The 24,343-nt window shown below is 42.8% G+C and overlaps 1 protein-coding gene across 26 annotated transcripts in view; it reads left to right on the plus strand.

The window, feature by feature from the left end:
* Positions 1–24,343, plus strand: part of EPB41 (erythrocyte membrane protein band 4.1) — a 116,891-nt gene that overhangs the window by 11,713 nt on the left and 80,835 nt on the right. For 21 of the 26 annotated variants that reach the window (XM_075603791.1, XM_075603792.1, XM_075603798.1 and 18 more), the window contains exon 1: positions 11,165–11,202. In XM_075603791.1, coding sequence (XP_075459906.1) covers positions 11,180–11,202 — 23 coding nt within the window. In that variant the 5' untranslated portion in view covers positions 11,165–11,179. Of the gene's footprint in view, positions 1–357; positions 400–3,742; positions 3,936–10,948; positions 10,969–11,164; positions 11,203–18,351; positions 18,482–24,343 lie in introns of those variants that run through there. The other 5 variants (XM_075603787.1, XM_075603786.1, XM_075603788.1 and 2 more) reach the window with 4 other exon arrangements.

The raw sequence follows: 24,343 nt of genomic DNA on the forward strand, positions 1-24,343 counted from the left end.
ATACATACATACATACACACACAAACACACAGTACCTTCACAGCTCACAGCATACACACACGCATGCGGCACGTGCACGCGCCTTTGCACTGGCACTCGCGCGCGCACGGCCGCGCACACTATATAACAAGCCTAACTTGGGACTATCTGCTGTTTTTTAAATAATGTATGTAACAGTGATCACTCAATGGGTTGCCTTCCTCTACACTGGCTTTGAATGGATTACCACTTTGGGGAACCTTATTGCGGTCCCTACAAACCCCACTAATCATATCTCTCCTTTTTCCCCATGCAATCGCCCCGGACCAAACAATCCTCCATCCTGTACTTGGTAAGTTCTTTTTTAATGGGTGACAGTCCTGTGCTCTGTATGTGACCCACATCTCAGATGTCATACAGGTGTGTGTGTGTGTGTGTGTGTGTGTGTGTGTGTGTGTGTGTGTGTGTGTGTGTGTGTGTGTGTGTGTGTGTGTGTGTGTGTGTGTGTGTGTGTGTCACAGTCCATTAATAATGTCAGTCAAGGCTCACTTTTCCTCCTATATGGAACCAACCCTTTAACCCAAAACACTTCACTGTCATCAGGTATTTTTGTATCACACGATCCAGGGGGAGCATAGGGGAAAAAGACATAAAAAAACACTAAGTGTAGTGGTATAAACAGTGCTGGGAATAATCCTATCAGTCTTGGCTCCTGTGTTATTCCTACTCACAGAAAAATAGAAGTTTTCAGGCAATAGAGATCAATATGCAGATGAGGAGATACCTCTGGCCTCCGCTACTCAGGGGATGTACCTCAGCGAGAGAGGGAGAAGAACGCACACAGCACCGATCTGGCAGCAATAACCTTTTATCAATAAACGTATAAAATGCACACTCACAGTGTCTCAGAATTAAAACAGCATTTCAGCTTGTAAAAGCTAAGTGACGCGGCCTTGGCGAAAGCCCTCACCGTCTCTCACCGCACCATCTCCCTCTGGAGCTCCGATCTGTAGAGCTGTACCACCCACAACGTGACGCAGCTGTGGAAGCAGGCGCCCCTGTACTCCACGCTGACACCTGCTGTCCGCTGTAACGCCGCGACCGGAAGTGACGACATCACTCCGCGACCGGAAGTAGAGCAGCGCCGCTCGCAAACGACGGCGGTGATCTGACTGATCGGAGCTCCAGAGGGAGGTGGTGCGGTGAGAGACGGTGCGGGCTTTCGCCCAGGCCGCGTCACTTAGCTTTTACAAGCTGAAATGCTGTTTTAATTCTGAGACACTGAGTGTGCATTTTATACGTTTATTGATAAAAGGAAATTGCTGCCAGATCGGTGCAGTGTGCGTTCTTCTCCCTCTCTCGCTGAGGTACATCCCCTGAGTAGCGGAGGCCAGAGGTATCTCCTCATCTGCATATTGATCTCTATTGCCTGAAAACTTCTATTTTTCTGTGAGTAGGAATAACACAGGAGCCAAGACTGATAGGATTATTCCCAGCACTGTTTATACCACTACACTTAGAGTGTTTTTTATGTCCTTTTCCCCTATGCTCCCCCTGGATCGTGTGATACAAGTTCTACCAATTGGGGAAGAGTGAAAACAACCCCACGGAGGGTTGAAGCAGGGGGGTATTACATTTGATTGTTTATTTATTTTCCACTTGTGAGTCTGTTATTGCACTTTATATCACGTTTAGTCACTTGGTATTTATAGGGCGTAGCGCCTTTATTAAACCTTTGTTGCACATTAGGTATTTTTGATCCTACTTGGACTGACCCTTTAACCCACTAAATAGGTCTGTGTCATTAGGTCACTTTGGTCCTGCATTGGATTGACCATTTATAATCTAAAGACCCCCAAATAGCCCAGTCCTTTATATATAATTTTCACAGTACCCCACAGGTGGCACTATAGGGCAGACAGAAAATGTATAAGGGATTAAAAAAAAAAAAAAAAAACATTTACTGCCAGTTGCGTTAAGAAATGACCCCACCAAACTTTTTTAATTATTTATTTTCCATCTTCGGCATGTCTCCTGATTTAAATTTGCAATGAATCCATGTGATACACGTGACAAACGTATCAATAACAAATAATAGAAATAACACATAACGGGAATAAATGCTTCAGACATAATAGTGACATTTAGGAAAAGGAGTCCCTGCCCCGAAGAGCTTACAATCTAATTTAACATTCCAATAAGTACGTTTCAATTCCATTTTCATTTCTGTATCAGTTGTTAATTTGACCTTGTATGCTCTCTAAAGGGATTCTAAGGCCTCGTCCAGGGAGATGCTGAGCGGTCAAGCTAACATTGTTGCAATGTGTGTGGCCAGCGTGAGCGAGCGCTTGCACATGCACGGCGCTTAGCTGCTTGCCGAAGCAAGCAAATTTGAATATGCCGCTCACTGGCGTGTCACGTGAGCAGTTCGTCCAATGAGGACGAACCAGCTCCGTGACACCATGGCCATGCCTCCTCCGATATGCCCCCACCACCCCCCCCCCCCCGTGCGCGTACCGAGCTGGCCACGAATCGTCCGGTCCAGCAGAGCGCTTGATGTCACCACGCACGAGCGCCAGCGCAGGGAGCGAGCGCGCGCTGGTGCTCGTTTGCGTGATGTCACGCTTTGCTTGGCCGTGCTTTTTCTGTCCAGCTAGTTGCGTGGGGGCGCGGCCATGACATCACAGAGCTGGTCCGCCCTCATTGGGCAAACCGCTCACGTGACGCGCCAGCGAGCGGCACAATCAAATTTGCTTGCTTCGGCAAGCAGCTACATTAGCAGGCGCTCGCTCACGCTGACACACATTGCAACAGTGTTTTTAATCGCGGCCAGCACGCGCCCGCTCAGCGTCGCCCTGGACGAGGCCTAACCTAGTTGAAATTCTATATAGAAGTCTGTGAGGGCAGCTGTGTGTAAGAGGGTGATACTATAGAACAGGGGTGGCCAACAACAGGTCAAGTTGAGGTCTGGAGTTGACCACCCCTGCTATAGAAGATCTATGAGATGTGACAGACCTGCCCAGGAGTTCAGGGAATATTTTTTTGGGTGGTGATGCTGTACCTATGTAATCAGTACTGTAACATACACACCATAGAATAAACATGTAAACCCATGGGGGTGGGGGGCTGTAACACCCTCTAATTTCAGCTGCCATATTATGTATGAGTATTAGGGTTTCACCTCCAACATGGTCGCTTCAGGAATCCCCCTCCTGGTTTCCTTGGCAACCCATCTCCTCAGCTCAGAGAGCTTAATGTGAAGCAACTGACGGCCATCTTTAATTTGGGCACGACTTCTTTTTTTTAAACCAATTTTTACATATAACGAACTTGAGTCTAAATCGTACAAATGAGACTGAGAACGTATAAAAACAGAGGCCATTTACCCCCCCTACATTTAAATTATTTACACATTCACACCCCTATATTTATATTATTGAAAGGATTATTATCTTTAACGTATTTCTATTGATCAGCACTTGCTGTGGAGGCTCCGTGCCACAGAATGGGGTTATAAATATGTTATAGTATAGTGGTTAAATAACAGGGAAATAATCAAATTTGGTGTGTGTGGTTCGCGTTTTAACATCTGCCAGCAATAACAATGGCCGCCCTGGGCTTCGTACGCAGTCACGTGGCTCACACCTAATCCAAACACAATGGCTTTGGGCTCCGATTCCCGCTGCCCCCCCCCCCTCCCCTTTCTGATGGGTTGGCTCCGCCGACCAATAGGCGTTTACTACAATGTTTACTGGCTCGCGCGCAGGAGATAGAGATCGCCAGCGCGAGCTGTGGGCGGGAAAGGCGAGTGAGTGATTGAGTGAGGGACAGGAGCTAGCTGTCTCGCGCCGTTGCCGGGTCACCGCGCCTCGCGCTATCACCAGCCGGCAAGGAGTGGGGCAAAGCGCGGGAAACCGGGAGCCGAAGAGACCGGCGACGATAGAAGGAAGGAGGCGGTGAGGCTGTGCACCAGGAGGAGGAGGGAGGGGCGAGGGTGTGTGTCACCTGAGAGGCGGTGTGATACAAATGGTGCTGTCTGCGAATGGCAGCCTGGCTGTCTCCTTCCCCTCTCAGGCAGCAGGTCCATAACCCTCTCTCTCTTGTGTCTGTATGAGCGGGCTCGTCTCTACCACTTTCATTATCACACTCTCCCACCCTGTTTAGGTGACTCTTTCTTTACGGTCTCAATGAATGACTCTCCCCCTCCTCTCTCTCTCTCTCCCCCTCCTCTCTCTCTCTCTCCCCCTCCTCTCTCTCTCTCTCTCTCTCTCTCTCTCTCTCTCTCCCCCTCCTCTCTCTCTCCCCCTCCTCTCTCTCTCTCCCCCTCCTCTCTCTCTCTCTCTCTCTCTCTCTCTCTCTCTCTCTCTCTCTCTCTCTCTCTCTCTCTCTCTCTCTCTCCCCCCTCTCTCCCCCTCTCTTTATTTTTCCTCTCTGTTGGAATCTCTTCTTTCCTTCTCCACCTAATCTCTTTAACCCACCCCTCCTTTACCAACCTGATGTGTAGCGTGTGTTTATTTATGTATACTGTATATGCATCTCTTTGTGGAAAGGGACAGTGTGGCAGGGGGGTGTGTACACTGTTGGTGATGTTAAGAGAATTTATTATATTATTATTATTCAGTCCACCGGTGCCCGTTAAAAAGAAAAGCACCTTCGACCCTCCTGCCTATTTAAATGTGTGCAACAAGCGACAGAGATGCCCAATGCTACATCCAATATAACAAAAATACACAGGAAAATACTTATATATTCTCTTCTATTAAAACGCGTTAGGAAAAGTGGACCCTGCAGGAATGTAATTCTCCCTGGGACAATGTAATTCTTAGCCTCTGAGCCACCTGTGCTGAAGCAGGGACTGATTGAGCCACCTGTGCTGAAGCAGGGATATCCTGAGAATCTGTTGGGGGAGCTTGAGGATGGTAGTTGAGCCCCCTATACATTACCCAGGAGACATTAAATCCATTACTGACACTACTTGTCTGATTATTTATGCGAGGCGAGCTCTTTACCCATTTATTTCAGACACAACGACTGTCCCGCAAACTGCAGACTATTGACACGTTAGCTGTTGAGTTACGATTGGTTACTGTTGACGTGACATATATCTCGTTCAGACTGTTTTGAAGATGCGAGAGCTCAATTATAACAATCCCCAGGACAATGGTCCTCTGATTTTGACATTTTTCCCCAACATACTTGAAATGACGCAGAACAACTTTTTGTTATGAAACCTTTTTATTACCTTCAGAGCACTGCCGTGGGGTCATATGTGGCTCCGGCTTATGCAGATACGTTCTACTTTGCACAGAAATGTTTTTTTCACTGATTCACGTATCGGAGACTCTCATCTTCAATACCCGCTATAAAGACGATATTCCGCGGATGGTATAAAATATGTGGTAGAAGGTTAATGTTTTACAAACCACTTGCTTGTCACCATTAACTTTACTGATGCTACGCTCTAGACAAAGCAGTGGACTTGGGACTAACCTGTATAAGAAATCCACTAACAGTAAAACTTGTATTCTCCCCCCCCCCCCCTTCCCTTACACGTGGCCTCCCGTTCTTGCAAATGCCGACAGTCCTTAGACTTGTAAGTGCCCAATCCCAGTTCCAAAATCAGATCTTATCCATGAGGCAACGCTTCTTGGTACGTGGCTATTGTCATAAAGTTAAATGGAGTATGGATACATTGTGAGGCCACATTTACTCATGTCAAAAACCTCTGAGGTGAAAAGATTCCATATTTCTATGTTTTACACTGCGTCAAAAACTATCCGTAAAGCTATCTGTGAAGATGGGGACATATCCACTTCCGACCGAAGCCTACCTGCTACTCTGCAAAACAAACCACTACTTTGTAACCAGTGAAGCAAAAAACCTCAGGCTTTGTTGTACAAACTAATATGAGTGGAATGACTCCAGCGAGGGGACAGTCTCATAAATCGGGCTATTTTCAGCTGCAATAACTGTACTACATGTCAATACATGATGACTGGTTCCTCCGTCCAGCATTCTCGCTATGGTTTCCCAATTAAGATGACACGACCGCTATCTTGGAAAAAAATATTTGTCATTTATTGGGTTGTCTGCTCCTGTGGGTTGTATTATGTTATGATAAACAAAGAATGCATGGCCCAGTAACACTCGGCGATTTGTGCGGTGCTTAAACATAAGTGATTTAAGCCAAGGCACTACACTCCCTAAAGTCCAGATATCAGCTACCCACCTTAAGGTGCATGCTTATAGACCAAGCACATACACCCCCCCAAGAGTTGGTAAATCCAACCTCCTGTTCTGCCTTAAAGCATGATCAATCTACTCTTTGAACACTATTGGCCCGCCGTGGTTTGACCGAGTCTCCAAGTAGGTCGGTTTTATTGCAGACTGAATTGGTGTACCCCGATGGAAACCCTAATGCCCGATTGTCTTTCAACGAGAAACTGCCTTGACTGTAGGCTCTGCATATCCGATACAACTATGGGACCGAGTTTCATATCTGCAAAATTCATGTTCCCAAAAGAAGTAACCATGTGTCCACGATTGTTGGTCCAATATGATGCCCAGACACCCGAGGCGATGTCTCCCACTATGGTACTGAAATGTGTGTACATTTCACATATGGAGGCTGGAGGATACCCAGATCCCTGAACAATATGCATAATTATTGATGGCGGGACGTTGTGACGGCGATTGATCTACGACATCGTTGTGAAATAGGAGTGACCGTGTCGGCACGAAGTTGGATGCGGTCTGAGGCCCAGACTCCTGTGGTAGTCAGCCCCCACTACGGTGCTTGGACATTCGTGCAGTAGATGTTGAAGCTCTGTTTTCTGCCAGATATGTACTGACCGTGGGACTCCTTAAGGAATAGACCTCTCAGCCACCCTATATTTTAAGTACTCCCAATGGCTAAGATTATACTGAAGCCCAATTTCATAATGATGCCTCATTGTACTGTGTGATGCTTGGGGACCTCTCTTTTAGTGGAGCTCTGCAGCTCTTTCCTAGAGCTATCTTCATGTATTTCCGGGGGGCACCTTAATTCCGGGGTTAAATTGGATCAACTATTAACCCTTTACTTTCTGCCCCTATTTTGAAATTGTGTCCTCTTTGTTTATTTTTATCTTAGACTTATCTGCACTGTCTCTGATTAAAGATTTACCCGGTACAGATCTGCTATCCTCTTTTGATTGTGCTTTATTTATCTGTTCATGCCCTTATTCTCTTCCTTTTTAATATTAGTTGTCGATTTTGCTGTTGCATGATTCGTATGTTGAATTGTGTGTTTTACATTCAACCTTTTTTTTTGTTTTTTTTTTCATGGTACCACTGCTGCTGATGGTCTCTGTTGCTTAGCAACAGACCAGAGGTACGTGGCTGAATTCAGCTACCCGCGCTTTTATAGGCATACACATGGGGATATATACAGTCGTTTTTCACTTTCTTCTGTTGTATATTGATAAAGGTCCCAAAGATTACGGAAACGTGTATCTGCGTTGTATCTCTGTAAAGTTGTCGGTGAGTGCTTCCTTGCCAGGGAGGCATTTATTTGCAGAGCTGTAATATCAGCCATTAGATTGTGAGACCATTTCCCCCCAGGTTTTATTTTTGTTTGCTGTGTTGGGATCTTACAATCATGAGCAAATATGGCAACACTGTGTGTGTGTGTAATATATCTTTCTGTTTCTTAAATTGTCCGTATGTTGTTGTTGTAAATTATTATGTTGTTTGTATTACATAAGAATGTAGTAGTGTTTCTGCTCTGGTTTGGTATCCAAAATACATAGGACTGAACCTTTGAAGTGACTGAAGTTGCCTATGTAGAGGCTCAACAATGGGTTTTTTTTTTATTTTATTTTTTTTAAATATAATTTTATATATATATATATTTGGGAAAGGCGGGGTTGCAGACCTGCCTAAGACATGCAGATGAGCATACAGTTGTATTTACATTTGTGTATATATATATATTGTGTATGTATATGTGTAACTTTGTGTACTTTCTTCTTTAGAAAGATTGTAAGCTCCTCGGAGCAGGGACTCCTTCCTTAATGTTACTTTTACAGTATGTCTGAAGCACTTATTCCCATGATCTGTTATTTATATTATTTGTTATTTATATGATATGTATTACTACTGTGAAGCGCTGTGTACATTTATGGCGCTATATAAATAAAGACATACAATACAATACAAAGATGACATCCCCCTTAAAGTGTGTATCAGGTATAAAATGAAGCTGTTGCTTTTCTCTGGGAATGCTCAATTCCAGCATATCATCTGCTTCTGTTTATCTGTCTGACTGATGACCGCTTTGTAATTACTTTGCAAACAAAGCACAGAGCAGAAAGACCAATTTACCTGGGGCTTTGAGGACGGACGAGCAGTCTCATTGGCAAAAAAACATTAGATAATAATTGAGAGATCCCTATAAAGCTTAGCATTGTGACACCATTATGTAAAAGTACTTTTGGTACCTCCGGTATGGGGCTTCAGGTAGGACACGCTACAAGAGATCTCCTTGGATTCCCCTGCAAATCCAGTGTTTAATTTCAATCCTCTCAAGATAAAAATGAAAATACAACCTGCCAGGAGAAAGAAACTTTTAGGCCAAGCACATGGTGGCGGAGCAGACGCGCGCTCCTGCAGCCACAGCGATGTGTGCGCTAGCTGCCGGAGATCGGTCGCGTTCGTCAGGCCCCCGATCGCTGCGTCACGGAGCTGGTTCGCCCTCATTGGACTGCAGCCCGAAATTTCAGTTGTGGCGGCAAAATGTAGCAGCATCTCCGCACGCAGCGCCGCGGGCCCTTGAGGAACTACCATAGGGAATCGGGTAAGAGTCCCGGAAGTGCGCGCGCACGTAGCGACGACGCCACCATGAGGTCGGCCGTATCCGGAGTAAGAGTCGCCCGTCCATGGAAAAATGATTGAACGCGCCAGGCGCCAACCTGCCACCAAAGCAGCAGAGAGGGGGGAGAGCTGACGCAAGAACTGGCGAAGTTGTAATGGCGGAGGGCCCCGACCGGAGTACGGAGAGGGCGCGGTCCCCAGTCTTGGGAAACGAGGATCCCAGTAAGAGCTGTAAAAGAAAGCATGAAACCAGTGTTTACAGCACACAAACTGCAATTTTGAAGACCTTAATTAATGATGTAAAGGAACATATAACTGGGTTCAGCACAACAGTAGTGCAAAATGTGCAGCGCATAGAGGAAAGTATTGATGATATCACAGAACTACAAAAGCAAATGATGTGTGAATCTATATCTATATATATGATGATGGAGAAAGACAGGGTTGCAGACCTGTCTAAGACATGCAAATGAACATACAGTAATATTTACAGTTGCTTTATGCTTTACTGTGGAGGGTTTTTGTCACTTTTTTTACCCACCATAACCTTAATAATTGTGGTGAATACCTAGTCTAGTCTCAAACCAGCTTAACCAGTATAACCAACCTCACACTGATGATACCCATCAAGGTTGACACATGTCTGTGAGTGGGTTTAATGGCTGTGCATCTCATCCCAGCCTCTGTCTAAAAGCTGTGTTTAAAACAGCATGCATTGGCTTGAGGATTTGCTTGTGTAATACGAGCTTGAGACAAAAGGTGGCACTGAGTGCTCATTTGCATGTCATTTCCCAGAATCCCTTGCTGCAGTGGAAGCGCTGTATGCTGGGCGATGATGGGGAAAGACAGGGTTGCAGACCTGTCTAAGACATGCAAATGAACATACAGTAATATTTACAGTTGATATATATAAACAACAAATGGGACTAAGCAAGCTGGACGATTTCGAGAACCGCTCCATCAGGAAAAACCTGAGACTGGTCGGAGTTCCAGATGAAGTTAATAGTGAAAAACCATTTCTATTTACCGGTACATCTAGGGAGCTCCCGCTGATCCTGACCCTTGACCGTGACAAAGTATTGAGACCGAATTGGCCCGCCATGAAAAGCTGCAGAAGCAAGACGCAGAGTGGTGGTCTTTAAATGCATCAACTACATAGCGAGAATGTGGTTATGAGGAGCATACAAGAAAGTTCAATCCATAAACATACCTTTGTCCTATTTGTTTTGTATTTTATTATCTCCATCTAACCTATTAAATATGCTTTTGTCCTTAGTTCCCTTTCATCCGAGGTGGGACTGACCCTTTTAACAGGTTAATTCCAGCAATGTAAGCAGGGCACTTCAAGGGATAACAACGCACATTTTGTCCTGTGCCTTGTCCCTGTACCTCTGTTTTAAAAACGGACACCGATAGTGGAGCTGTATGTGGTTTTTCTGTTATATGAACATTTCCCACTTATTCATTTTTCCCCTTCGACTGGAAATATTTCTGCTTCAGTGGCTGAAGTGTCCATTAAAAATCCAGTGGTAGGATTGCCTTAAAAAAAAAAAAAAATCTATTTAAATTTTGTTCTCCGCCACCTTTTTGCAAATTAATATTTCACAGCACTGGGACATCCCTGCATTGTGTATTAGGAGCTTGATTCATAAGTAGGGACCATCGTTGTTCAATACAGTATTTCTTTATTTAACACATTCTTTATCTAGCGCTCAGATCCACTACACGTCATTGCTTTGTTTTGTTGCTCTTGCCTCACGTCTCCAGTCCCCAGTGTGTGCTCATGCTGTGTTTTTTTATTTTCCTGGTCCCCCGTCCCCACCTCCTCCTCCCGACCCTTTCACCTCTCTGGGGACTGCAGGTTGCAGCTGAGCCTTGACTCTTCCAAATAAAGAAACCCCCTATATATAATGTAAACAAAGCCAGCCCCCTCTCTCCCCCCCCCCCCCCTGATACGCCCCTTACTCTTCCATGAAATAATGCGTGTGTCTCGCATTAGGACTGCTTTCTTTCACACACCACCAGCCAAGCTGTATGTATGCAAAATAAAATGACAATAACGTCGTCGTCCCCCAAAATGCAACATTTCTAGAGAAAGGAAGAAAAGAGACCAGGCACAAGCAGCTAAAAAAAGATGTAAGGGCGAGAGGATAAAAATAAACTAGACCCCAGCATGCAAGTGAGGCTTTGGGGTGGAGAGCTGAAAGGTTTTTCTGGTTATCCACGATGGCTCATGAATCGAGATAATCCACAGCTTTATTGTGGGATCAAGATTCAAAAACTGAATAGATGGAGAGGAGGCGGGGCTGTGGTATGATAACATATTAATTTACCAAGGAGTTTGCACATGGGGATATGCTGGCACAGAAGGTATCTGTTGTTTTGATGCTACGTAGTTGAAGGTTCATGCGAGTTCTTTGTGATTTTGTTGGGCGAGAATATGTCTCTTTCCCCATGCAATTGTTTAAAGCTCCTTTCAGGAACAGTAGACAGTAATACCTTATTTTTTTTAAATATTGTTTTATTTATAATATATTAATATTTCCATGGCTGCATTTTTCTCTGAGCATTAGGACGGGGTAGCTTTACAAGGGATTTAGATACTTCTGAATTTTTTTGTTTGTGTTTTTTTTCCTTTTCCATTCTGATGACACATTTCTGTGTGAAATTCTCTATCACTCGTCGTCTCAGAAAACTATAGATGAATTAATATTTTTTTTTATGGGGCAGACTGCTTTGTAAATAGTCAAATTTCCCTGCAAGTTTTGGGTCCTTGCTCATCAGTTGGTAATGAGTGCCTACTGAAATCAGTATGTAGTGTGTATTTTGTTGTTTTGCAGTGCTGTGTGCGGTTGTTGTTGTTGTTGTTGGGGTTTTTTGTTGTTGTTTCTTTTCCCTGTCCTAAATCTGTAAAGCTATTCAATTTATCAAATAAAAATGCTATTTACATTGCGTTATATGTAGCTATAAAGTATATGATTGAATCTCTATCTGGAGGAAAAGGTGCACAACTTTTTTCTCATTGCAAAGAGCTTTATACTATAGATTAGTTTGTTTGTGTTGCTGTGGTGGTTAATGGGATAACTAAATTAGCTAAGTTTCTGCATTCTGAGTTGCTTTTCAAGGTAGTTTAACCACTTTGCTTCGAGGCGGGCCTGCGATCTCTTGCACTGTGTGCAGTACAGTATGTACATGGACATCGCCAGTGAGGTAGCCAGTGCTATTGCCCACCCTCAAAGCAATTTGTAAGATGAAGCCAGGGGTGCCCCACTGCAGTCCTTTAGGGTTACCAACAGGCTAAGTATTAGGGCAAGACATACCCACGAATAGTGTTGTCTTAGTGATAACTAAGGCTAGGGTTAATTGCTTAAGAATTTAATTAAAGAAATCCTTTAAACCTGACCTATTAGTAGCCCTTGAGGACTGAACTTGATAATGAATTCGTGCCTTTTGGATCTGTGTGCTTTCTTCCTTTGGGCATCGCTGGACAGGTTATACCTAGGATTTTATTGTTCTATATCGCTGATATATTTGTGTTGTATCTGCTGTCTCTCTCTCTTTGGACCTTAATAGGCACTTTGTTTGGAGCTCATAAAAAAGCATGGTCAGAATAATCTTAAACAAAACCCATTGCCCTTTGAAGGAATAGTGTTAAACGAGAACTCGTGTGCCAAAGCAACATTTTTGCAAACAATGTTCTCCATTGAGCCATGTGCTTGAGCTTCTCTTGCTTCAGGGTATGTTATTTGTGGATCTCAAGTCAGTTCATGCTGACACTTTCAGTCCATTGTGAGGATGCAATCATTCAGTATGTACATGTAGATTCTTTGTGCTCTTTGTGCAGTGTTTGGGCGAATGTGCTATCCTTGTAACTCTTTGGGGGGCAAACAAATGCAGCTCACGTATTCCTACAGTTACAGTATTCAGAATACAGTCAAGTATTTACACCTACGGAATAAATGTCTTCGATGTTCAGGGAGAGATATGGTGTACTAAAGTAGGTGATAGGTTAATTTAATTACCCTGTCATTTTTAACTCCTCTACTGCCGACAGGACATGCAAGGTATGGTTAGCCCTGTTGACAGCAACCATGTTAATGGAACACATTTTAATATAACACACATTTCATACATTGCTACTTTATTTATCTCTGTTATCTAACTCCTTTCTGGATAAAATAATTAAATTGGAGCTGTGAGACCAAAGAGACATGCATTGTGGGAATGACGGTTTTGCCGTTTGTCTTGCTTTGTGGTTTTTCAGTTGTGTAATTTTTGGAAGCTTTTTCACAGCCCCTGCCAATCAGACATAGTAATGTATTATGCGCTGGTGTTTTAACAGTGACCGGTATTAAAAGCCACCCCTCAGAAAACAAACGGTATTTGCAGCAGAATCTTTTAATGTCTAGTGTTAATGGGTAGTTTAACCAAGTCGGTGCCAAAGAGGCTATATTAAAAACACTGAATTGATCAACAACTCTTATGCATCCACCATCTGCATATTTTGTGATTGTAAAGTCCCTTTCAACTCTGTGACCTCTCACAAAAAGTAATGGCTATAACAAATCAACACCCTCCCTTGTTTCATCTTACAAACTCTCTATCTATATACGCTCGCTCGCGTGTATATATCGCCATGTTTACTAAGCGGTGCTATAGGTAGAAGACACCTTTTTATAGCCCATTAACTGGAGTGGGCTGTAAGGAGTCCCATGGATTAACACCACTAAAATGAACATTTTTAAGACATTTACGGAGCATAATTCCTAAGTGGGGCTGCACTTTTAAATCACCTTGGAAAGAAGCACCCAACCTACTTCTTTTTTTAAATATGTCTTTTGTTCAATATGACTGATTTTAAAGCTTAAAGTCAAACTGACTTTTTTTTTTTCCTCGGGATTTTTGCAAATAGGGAAGTGTCTACTGTAGGTTAAAAGCTGTCATTTGTTTACATGTTGTTTTACAATCTGCTTTATCTTGAATCGGCTTGAAACATTATCACCAGTGCCAGCTGTCCTGGTTACTTTAATGATGTAATCTCCTGTTGATGAGGTTTTCAGCTGCACTGCATGTGCTGCGGCCATTTACTGCTTCTTAACATGAAGTAGTTGCTGATAAGCGGACAAATGGTTTGTTTCATTCACTGTGGCAGACTTTGCTTGCAGTATCAGCAACCATGCTCAAGGTGACTTGTGATAAAGTGAAATAGTTGTTCTGTGAGTTTCTTTTCAGTTTTCTAAGGCTTTAATATAGTGTGTGGCCGTGTGCGCGCGCGTGACACACACTTTTTGTGGTTATGGTGGTCTTTGCTGCCGGGAGCGACAGGTTGTGTGTGTGTGTGATTTATTATTTATTATTAAAAAAGACACGTTGGAAGAATAAAATATTTATTAACATTGTACACACATACACACACACACACACACACACACACACACATAAACACATACATTTCAGCGGCGGTAGCGGTGTGAAATCTTTCTTTTCCCCATCTTCTCCCCTGTCGGCCGGCTCCACGCTCACTGCGGTGCGCGCGCGGCACCATTCTAGGAAGGCTGACTAACCACAGCTAACTCTAACTGCCACGCAGCAAGCGCACCCTCTATAGAACAGCCCTTACTGTTCAATCTAAGAGATGGGTTTATTAAGATTTCTTAAAAAAAAATACATGCACACAAACATATACATATACACACACACACACACATACACACACACACACTCGGTGTGTCTACTCTACAATTGTAAAATGTGTTCCAGCATGTAAAAGTTCAGAGGTGGCAAACTCCAGTCCTCAAGGGCCACCAACATGTCAGGATATCCCTGCTTCAGCACAGGTGGCTCGGTCAGAATGATTAATGTGGATTTAATATTGACACTCCAGTAACCAAAAGTTTGTGTAGATATTTGTGAAACTTAAAATGGATCGAAGGACGTTTCCAATATTTTTAGTCTGAGATGGTACTGTTTCTGTGTTTGAACAAAACCAAACTGAGCTGTGTGTAGTAATTTTCTGATTGATTAGGAGTATATTTCTGTTTAGCCAAGGTCTTCTAAGTATTTTAAGGCCATCATAAGACTGTTTTGGAGATATTTTATTTGTGCCCCTATTTGTAATGCAGGCACAAAATAGAGGTAACTGCATACGTACATTTCACAACAAACAGAAAAACAGTTTTGTCGGTTGCAAAAAAACACCTGGCCAGGCTGTGATACCAAAATATATTAAGAACGCATTTACAAATCATTTTTCGGCTAACATCTTTTCCAGAATTAATGCAGTATAGCTTGTAAGCTCTATAGAAATTCTGCAGAATGGTGATTCTAGAACTACAGTTGTCTTATAACGGACACATTTTATATTTAATTAGTTTTTGTTGCTTGTATTTATAGGTTTTATTTTTGCAATAAGAAAACACTGTTTTTTGGACTTTTAAATCTCCCGCTCGGATAGGCTTCCAGGCTCGTGTTAAGGTGTCTCCAGCACACTGCTTAGTCCCCCTCCACGCGCGGATCCGGCTGAGACTTGAAACTCTGATCAAGTTTCCCCTTACATAGAGCCCATAGATTTCTCACTGCCATAGGAAATCATGGTAGACTGGGCCGCAACCAATCACAGCGTGGATACTGCATGAGAACCAATCGGAATGCGAGGTCTTGTCTGCATTGGTCAATGAGGGCTGGAGGTTGGGCGGAGGCAAATTAAAGGACAGGGAGGGAAATATGAGAAGCCAATATAGGCCAATGGGAGCAGCGCCCACCAGCGGGAGCTCAGCAACGACTTCCCCGGCTGGCAGGATTTCCCCTGCTGGGTTCGGCGCTGGGGTGGCCAAATGCTTTTTGGGCGGGTGGCTCCTTGGCCCGATCTCCACCCCAGGCCACTCTCTCTTTGTTCCTTGCACCTCTCTTCCGCCTCCACTCCCAACCTTAGCCAGTTCCCTGGATATGTGGGCTGCACACAGGGGTTCTCGGCCCTGCATGTCCAGAGACCGTGGCTGTGTTTTATAGTTTGTACAATCACATTTTTATACTTGAGTACAGTTTATAACACCAGGAATAAAGGAATAGGTTTACAGGGTATGTAAAGTGGGCTACAGACTATCTTAAAAACAGGGTAACTCTGATGTCTGGTGACCAGTTGAGCCCCAGGGAAGGATGGATGGGTAGGGGCAAGGAACGGGGCTTAACCTTTATTAGACTGGGCCCTGGACCCTGTACCGTCACAACCACTACGCTACTGGATATCCATCAGCCAGAGAATAGTTTGCTGTGGATACAATATTCATTGAGATATTATGCAGTAGTTGCTTCACGCACCCTCTGAAACCATAATACTGATAATTCGATCCATTCTTAAAGGTGCAGTCTCCCTTAGGATCACAATAAACCGAAGACTGACACACACTAGTTTTTAAAAGTAGACTAGCTTTTTATTTTTGATTATATTTTTTAAAGGTATCGTATAAGGTTTTTTTTTTTTTAATCACCTTTGTCCTGTAAATGTCTGTAAATGTTGTAACCTGAGCTTTAGAGCCACTCTCCTGTGTCATTTTGTTACAGGTGATTTATTGACACGCAAAGAGGGTGTACTGTATACATTTTCTAACCATATACAGCATTGAAAAAATGTATGCTTTAAAAAAAAAAATAAAGAAATTAATCCAGACAGTCATGTAGTTTTAAAGTACAAACACATGTTGCAGGTCAATTTGGTTGTGTGTGAGATTTCAACTTTTAAAGGTACACTGTGTATTATTAAGGGATGGGTGATGCTCAAAGATGTTCAGCTGGTGCATCAATGGGGGGGGGGGGGGGGGGGGAATGACCTGCATTACTTTTGTGTGCCCGCTGTTGGGACATGGTTGCACTGTGCAGCCGTTACCCTAAATTCTGAGCTAAATCCTGTATGTAATCCTATTACAATCATTTTAATGCAGTCTGTGCACATCCCTGATGTCATTGGATTGTATTGGCCGCGGATGTGGCCATCGCCGCATGCGCATAAGCACCCGTCGCCGTGTGCATGCGTAGAAGCAGCCAGCGCATGCACAGAGCCGGGGAGAGAGACACACACACTCTGAATAACTGATATAGCGTTCCCGCAGTAATCTAAAAGGAGATGTTTCACTTAAAATGCACACCCTTTCATTTTTTTTTTCTTCACACAGAGGCCAAATGGTCTTTTTAGCAAATAAGGCGATGCACTCAAATAGCGCATACGTCTCATAGTGTAATAAGTTCAATTATATTAGGAAGATGTGAAAAAATGGTGAGTATCGCATGTACATCAATTTTGATCAATATAAGCAATACATGTATAGGCACATGTATCCTCAGCGGTCCTCACGATAACCGGGTACTGCTGTGTCCTGCTGAATCTTGGTGTCCACAGTAATAAGGTTCCGATGGTTCCGCTTTGGGACCGGCGCTGAGGGTTTTAATAATAGCTAGGGGTTGAAAGGCTCCTGCACAGGTCCGGTTTGTATACCGGAACAGATCCCAGCTGCGTCTCCATGCGACTGCCACTGACGTCACTAGACTACTTCAGGGAAGTAGTAGTATAATACTACGAAACGCGTAGGATATCTTTTGGACTTTAGTATGCCATTATTGGCCAAGTGACTCTATTTGCACTTATTCTGATCCCTGTGTCAGTGCGCATTGCCTCCGATTTACAACCTGACAGTCGGATATCTGTGATGAAGGTCTAGTGACGTCAGTGGCAGCCGAATGGAGACGCAGCTGGGACCTGTTCCGGTATACAAACCGGACCTGTGCAGGAGCCTTTCAACCCCTAGCTATAACTAAAAACCCCTAGCGCCGGTCCCAAAGCAGAACCATCGGAACCTTATTGCTGTGGACACCAAGATTCAGCAGGACACAGCAGTACCCGGTTATCGTGAGGACCGCTGAGGATATCCATCTCCTGGTAGTGGACCATCTTGATGCCTGTCAGATGAGGGGGACCAGCAGAGCACCGTTGTGGTAACATGTGCCTATACATGTATTGCTTTTATTGATCAAAATTGATGTACGTGCGATGCTCACCATTTTTTCACATCTTCCTAATACAATGGAACTTATTACAATATGCGAGTTGGGTGCTATTTGTTCTTTTTTTCTATACTAGTTCTACCTGATGCTGAGCCATCTAGATTGAAATAGTAGCAGACTCTCATAAAAATATCTTAAGGTTTTTGTTTGTTCTTATGATCAATATATTGTTCTTAATTTATTAACCTTCATATCACGGTTGAATGGTGTGTATATATATACACTGTCTTATCACATTTATATTGAATAATTATCACATATTTAATCACAATTGGAAGCGCAGATTTTCTTTGTATTTTTTTCACGATGCACTGAAATATGACAAAGATAGGAAGTGTGTGTGTGTGTGTGTGTGTGTGTGTGTCGGAGGTGGCCTGGTGAAATATCTGCTTGAGAAGGGTTTTTGCAATGTGGGCGAGCTATTGTTAAGGGAGGGGCGCTCTCTTTTACTGTTGTTTCTGCTTCTCTGATCTGTGTGTGGGTTATGAACGCTTTAGTAAGGGTCGGGGCTGCCTCTTGTCCTCTGGCAGCATTTTTGCCAGCTAGCATATCATTATAAATCCAGGGGGAATATTATTTTAAAAGTTTTGCAGAGGTAAGTTTTTTTTTTTTAAATAATATAATTTATAAGTAGATATGGCTGTTTTACTGCATACAAGACAGTTGTGTTACTTTTACTGCATACAGGAACGAATGCTCATTTTGTTGTAATATGTATCAGATATCTGATTTAGCGCTCGTAATGGATTATTAATATGTATATTTGTGCGCATGTATTAAGTGTACACACAGCTTTACAAAATTGGTGCATTTTTAGCAATTCCTTCTTCTTTTCCAATCATACAAGCTCGCAATTGGAAAATGAATCCCTGTCCCGCAGGTTACAATCTAAGTTATTTTATGAACATTTCCTTGAATATTGCCATCATCCAATAATTACATTGCGAAAATGCTTTGCAGATTCATTTAGCATACAGTAAATGTAATATTTTACCTTGATGTGATATAATTTAGTTAAGTTGCAATGTCCTCAGGGAACGTACTCTGCCTAATAATGTTAATTTTGATTTGATGCACTTATCCATGGGCATAGAGTATTTCTAGCAATCATTCCTTTAAGGTTCTGTACACATGTTTAATGCTATATGAATACATAATCTTTATGAAATATTAAAGCTTTTATTCGTCTAAACTTTAACTATTAACGGAAAATGCACTGCCACTTTTCCCAGAAACCTGCTGGTTTTGTTGAACCTAAAAAACAGTTGGAACATCTCTTAATTGGAGAACAGAGAACCCACAAACTTATCGGAGCTCTCAGGAACCCAATCTGTCTCGCACTCCACTCTAAGCACTAATAACTCTACTGTTCATCATCACTAACTTTAGAATGTAGGCCAAAAGGACTGATGATTCCTGTTACAGGCTGATGATGGCAGATTTCTTTTCAAGCTTTCTGTGAGCTACTTGGATTCATAATTCACGGCTCCATATTCCTTGCAGTAGGCAAAATTCACTCTTTCCCCCAAGATGCTAAGTTACCTAAATCTATTGCATCTTTGCAGTCTCCTTTAGAAGTGAAGTGTTCTATAATTTTTCCATTTGTCGCAAATGATATAGCAAATCCGATTGCCTATATTTAAGTGCTTTGTTTAATTGTTTAACAGGCGCATATGTAAATGTCACTGGCATTTTCTCTAGGGGTCTTGACATGCGGATGGCTCACTGTGGAGTGGGAGAGGCTACAGAATACATTTGAAAGCAATCTTATCAATCAGATTGTCATGTTAGAAACAGCAGCTGCAGTTTGACTACAGTTCATGATTCATAAATTAACAAATGTCAATGATTGTAAGAGTCCAGCCCCCTACCTCCTGTTGTATATGAGAGTTTAAACTAACATTTCACACTACAGACGGAACTGTTCTCACCAGCTATTCTGTGAGCTTGATTAACATCAAGGCCATTATTAAAACTCGCATCTTAATGTTTGCAACTACACACTTGGCTGGTAATGGGCATATTGTCAGTACATCATTTTCTAATCTCTTAAATAGTTTTCCCTGCCAAAGGATACACACACACACACACACACACACACACACAAACACACATGTAGCAGAATGTATGTGTTAATACTAGCACGGCATTTAACTCATTGTTATGGCATCGCCATTGATAAATCACATGTTACCATTAGTATCTTACTAACACACGTGATATTTTTTGTGTGTGTTTTCTCTCCTTAATTAATGCACATGTTTCCGGGTGCAATAATGCCTGTTACATCTGTGTTTGTGTGTACAGTATAATATAAATATTGACACCTATATTTACTTTTACACTAGCTGATATACCCGGCGTTGACCGGGATTGAATGGTCCCGCTCCCCCTCTCTGTCCACTCACCCCCATCTCTGCTCCCCATTGCCCTCTCTCTGTGGGTGGGTGAGTTAGTGACTGGGTGGGTGAGTGAGTGAGTGGGCGGGTGAGTTAGTGAGGGTGGGTAACTGAGTTAGTGAGCGGGGTCTCTCAGCTAGTGACTGGGTGAGTTAGTGAGTGGGTGGGTGAGTTAGTGAGTGGGTGGGTGAGTGAGTGACTGGGTGAGTGAGTGAGTGAGTGGGTTAGTGACTGGGTGAGTGAGTTAGTGACTGGGTGGGTGAGTGAGTTAGTGACTGGGTGGGTGAATGAGTTAGTGACTGGGTGGGTGGGTGGGTGAGTGAGTTAGTGACTGGGTGGGTGAGTTAGTGACTGGGTGGGTGAGTGAGTTAGTGACTGGGTGGGTGAATGAGTTAGTGACTGGGTGGGTGGGTGAGTGAGTTAGTGACTTAATGGGTGGGTGGGTGAGTTAGTGACTGGGTGGGTGAGTTGAGTGGAGCGCCGCCGGGGAGGGAGGAGAGGAGGTGAGTTGGAGCGCCGGGGAGTGAGGGAGGTGACTTGGATCGCCGGGGAGTGAGGGAGGTGACTTGGATCGCCAGGGAGGTGTGTGTGTGTGTGTGTGTGTGTGTGTGTGTTGCCGAGGGAGAAGACAGTGGCATTTGGCTGACGTCAGACCCACAATCTGATTGGCCAGAGGCTGAGGACCAATCAGATTCACCGCAGCTAGTACCAACCATTCGATTTTATATATTAAGATGTATTGCTGTGTATTTCGATAATTTTGAAGCCGCCAATCCAAGTGTAACAAAAAAAATGTTAAATAACTTACATGCTGTGACATGTATTTCAATGACAGCTTTTTGTTTTCAGAAATAGGGAGAGCTGCGTTTTATTATCAGACCGAAAGTTTAACATCTTTCGGGAGTAAACCTCTACAGTTATTACTTGGCAAGTTGAGTTATTGTGTTGGATCTTTTTATCACTGTCTATTGTCTTCCGAGGGCAAGAATTTTCTTAAGTATTTCACAGTTGGAGTAAATGGCAAATAATGAAACGCATGAATGTTTTGATAGGGCTTGCACCTGAGACAGGAAACACAAAGGGGGGGTTTCTTGTCTTCCTGGCAGACAGATGGTGGTGTGTGTGTGTGTGTGTGTGTGTGTGTGTGTGTGTGTGTGTGTGTGTGTGTGTGTGTGTGTGTGTGTGTGTGTGTGTGTGTGTGTGTGTGTGTGTGTGTGTGTGTGTGTGTGTGTGTGTGTGTGTGTGTGTGTGTGTGTGTGTTTTTTTTTTTAATGCATGACGTAAACAAAGAAAATGTTCGTATTTATAAAATTCAGTTGACTAAATTAATACTATTGCTTAGCTCTTCCTCCTGAGAAGTTGGTTTGGTTTTGCGAAGTCAAACATACAGGATTTCTGGCACATGCGACTTTTTCATTATGTGAGGAAGATCTTTGCTGATTACATCAGTTGGATAGACAAATGATTTTGAATCTGAAGCCCTGGGTTTAATTTGAGGTATCCAGTGATTTCTTTTTGTTAATAGTAGATATTTTCCTCTTCCGGAGCCGATTAATTTCAATTTTTTTATTTAATATGGGAAAAGATTCTGAAATGTTGTATGGTAATGTTATATATTAAAAGCCGCTTAGAAAGCTCTTAATTATAGACTATATAAGCCTTGACATCGCAGTATTACTTTTACAGAGAAAGGATAAGAGGGCTGAGGTTCCACAAAGTAACATTTAAAGTGGTTCCACAGAGGCAAAATATGTTTGTAAAGGCTAAAAACCATTGGGGTAGTGGACACTTGAAACTCACAAAACGCACTTCACTCAGGCTGTGCGATGCTCAGTTGTTTTTTTTAAGCTTAAAAGATTGTAATGTTTTTCTTTTCAATATGAATTTCAGTAGTTGGGTTATAGCTATTCTGTTATCTCACTCAAGCCCCCCCCCCCCCTCAAATGGTTCCGTAAAGCTAGTTTTTATGCCTAATTTTGTAAGGTTTTTCTTCTGTAACAACCCCCGTGCTTGCATGTACTTATTTTCTAGGTTTTAATATCTCAAGTACGCACTGTAGCAGAGTGTGAGGAGGGTAGCTGGGCCTCACTGTGTATGATAGCAGCTGTTCCAGATTGTAGTTGAGTTCTCAGCTGCACTGTCTTATTGATCAATTTACAAGATACACGGTGGATATTGACACTGCTGTTGAAAGCAATAATTAAAGCAGCCACCCTCTGTAATGGCCCACTGCAGTTGACAGGCAGGGTGTCAACATAATTACTTTGTTTAGGAGCATAATGAAATGCACATCTCGCTAGAGAAGTCTTTTCCCCCTTTGGGACGACGGAGGATTTCTTCCATCCATGGGACCGGTTTGTTTGGGAGCATTTGGATAATCTAAATTTACAGGAAAGTGTTGTGTTGGCAGCTGGATAGAATTAGAAGTACAAGGATAAAATTGTGGAATACGCTGTTTTCTTTTAAAACAGGTATGACTCCTGCAGGTGTAGATCAAGGAAGAAAATGTAACTCCTGTAAGAATATTTTGAAAGTATTTAAATTTTTAAACCTATATGAACATTTTCACTGTTTAAACTGGCCAAGTTGTGGCAACCACTGCCAAGCGATCATAAATACATTGCAATTTGGGACTACATAACAGAAATGCCGTGCGGGTGATGCTGCATGTCACATTGCCAGGGGGAAGCTGGAATGCAGGAAATAGGAAGCGTACCAGGAAATACACTGGAATTAAAAGTGCTCTTCCTAATGAATTTAAAAACCTTTTTTTCTTTTTTTAAACGACTGATGGCTCTTTTGTAATTAAAATGTTCATTAACAGTTTTCATTTGAAGTATGACGTGTGTGTGTGTCAAAAGTTATTGTGACACTCCACTAAAAATGGCGACTTGCCTGTGTGCATTAGCTGCAAAAATTAGGAGAGAGAGACAAGTGAAACCAGACACCCTGGGGGTTGGAAAAAATGAATCAAGTTTATTACACAAAAAATAAATCTAAGTTTTGGCTCTACACGGAGACTTTTTCAAGGTCTTGGTAAAGTCTCTGCAGTGATCCGAAAATATCATTTTTTTTTTATTTGCAGTAAAGTAAAACTTTACTAATACCTGGCATTTTTTTGTTTTTAATTGTGGTATTGTTCCGCCAACTAGTTTTTTTTTATTGGTAAGAAGTAGGGGTTCTTCTGAGCAGAACCGCGTTAATTCCAGCTCCCAGGAACCATATGCGTCCCCAATATACTTGCCTCTGAAGGTTCTTGCCAGTAGCATCCCCAGCTGGGGAAACAAAATGGAGTTTGAAATCTCCCATGGCACGTGTAACGGTACAACGCCGCCATGTCATCCGCCGCAGCTTCCTATTGGCGCGTGCCCTGGGGGAGATTTAAGAGATAGTAAGTACCGATATCCCCTATGTGGAGGTAAGTCTCGGGAAGCAGTGGGTCCCGGAGCTGAAATTAACACGGTTGAGCTCTGGAGACACCCTGCTTCATAACCATTAAAACAATATATATTTAGAAAAAATAAGATGGAATGCTCTTAAGGCCTGTCTGTTCGTTTTTCAAATACTGACCAAGATGTTTAGGTTTTGCTTTAGGGATCCGTTAAGGTATTAGCTGTAAAATATTGTGGGTGTGTTGCTGTAACTTCAAAAAAGTGCAATAATTTGGGCGTATAAGGCCCCACAAAAAAATGTTATCCTAGTATTTCTCTGTAATTGGGACCTGCTTGAGCATTTTAGAACTAGTTTTATTTATTATTCTTGTACATACTGGAATACAGGCATACCTCGGTTTAAGGACACTCACTTTAAGTACACTCGCGAGTAAGGACATATCGCCCAATAGGCAAATGGCAGCTCGCGCATGCGCCTGTCATCACGTCCTGAACAGCAATACCGGCTCCCTACATGTACAGAAGCTGTGCGCAAGCAGGGAGATTAAAGAGCCTGTTACAAATGGTTATTTACATCAGTTATGCACGTATATGACGATTGCAGTACAGTACATGCATCAATAAGTGGGAAAAAAGGTAGTGCTTCACTTTAAGTACATTTTCGCT

This window comes from Ascaphus truei, chromosome 6 (assembly GCF_040206685.1).
Source record: "Ascaphus truei isolate aAscTru1 chromosome 6, aAscTru1.hap1, whole genome shotgun sequence".
In the NCBI taxonomy this organism is placed as follows: Eukaryota; Metazoa; Chordata; class Amphibia; order Anura; family Ascaphidae; genus Ascaphus; species Ascaphus truei.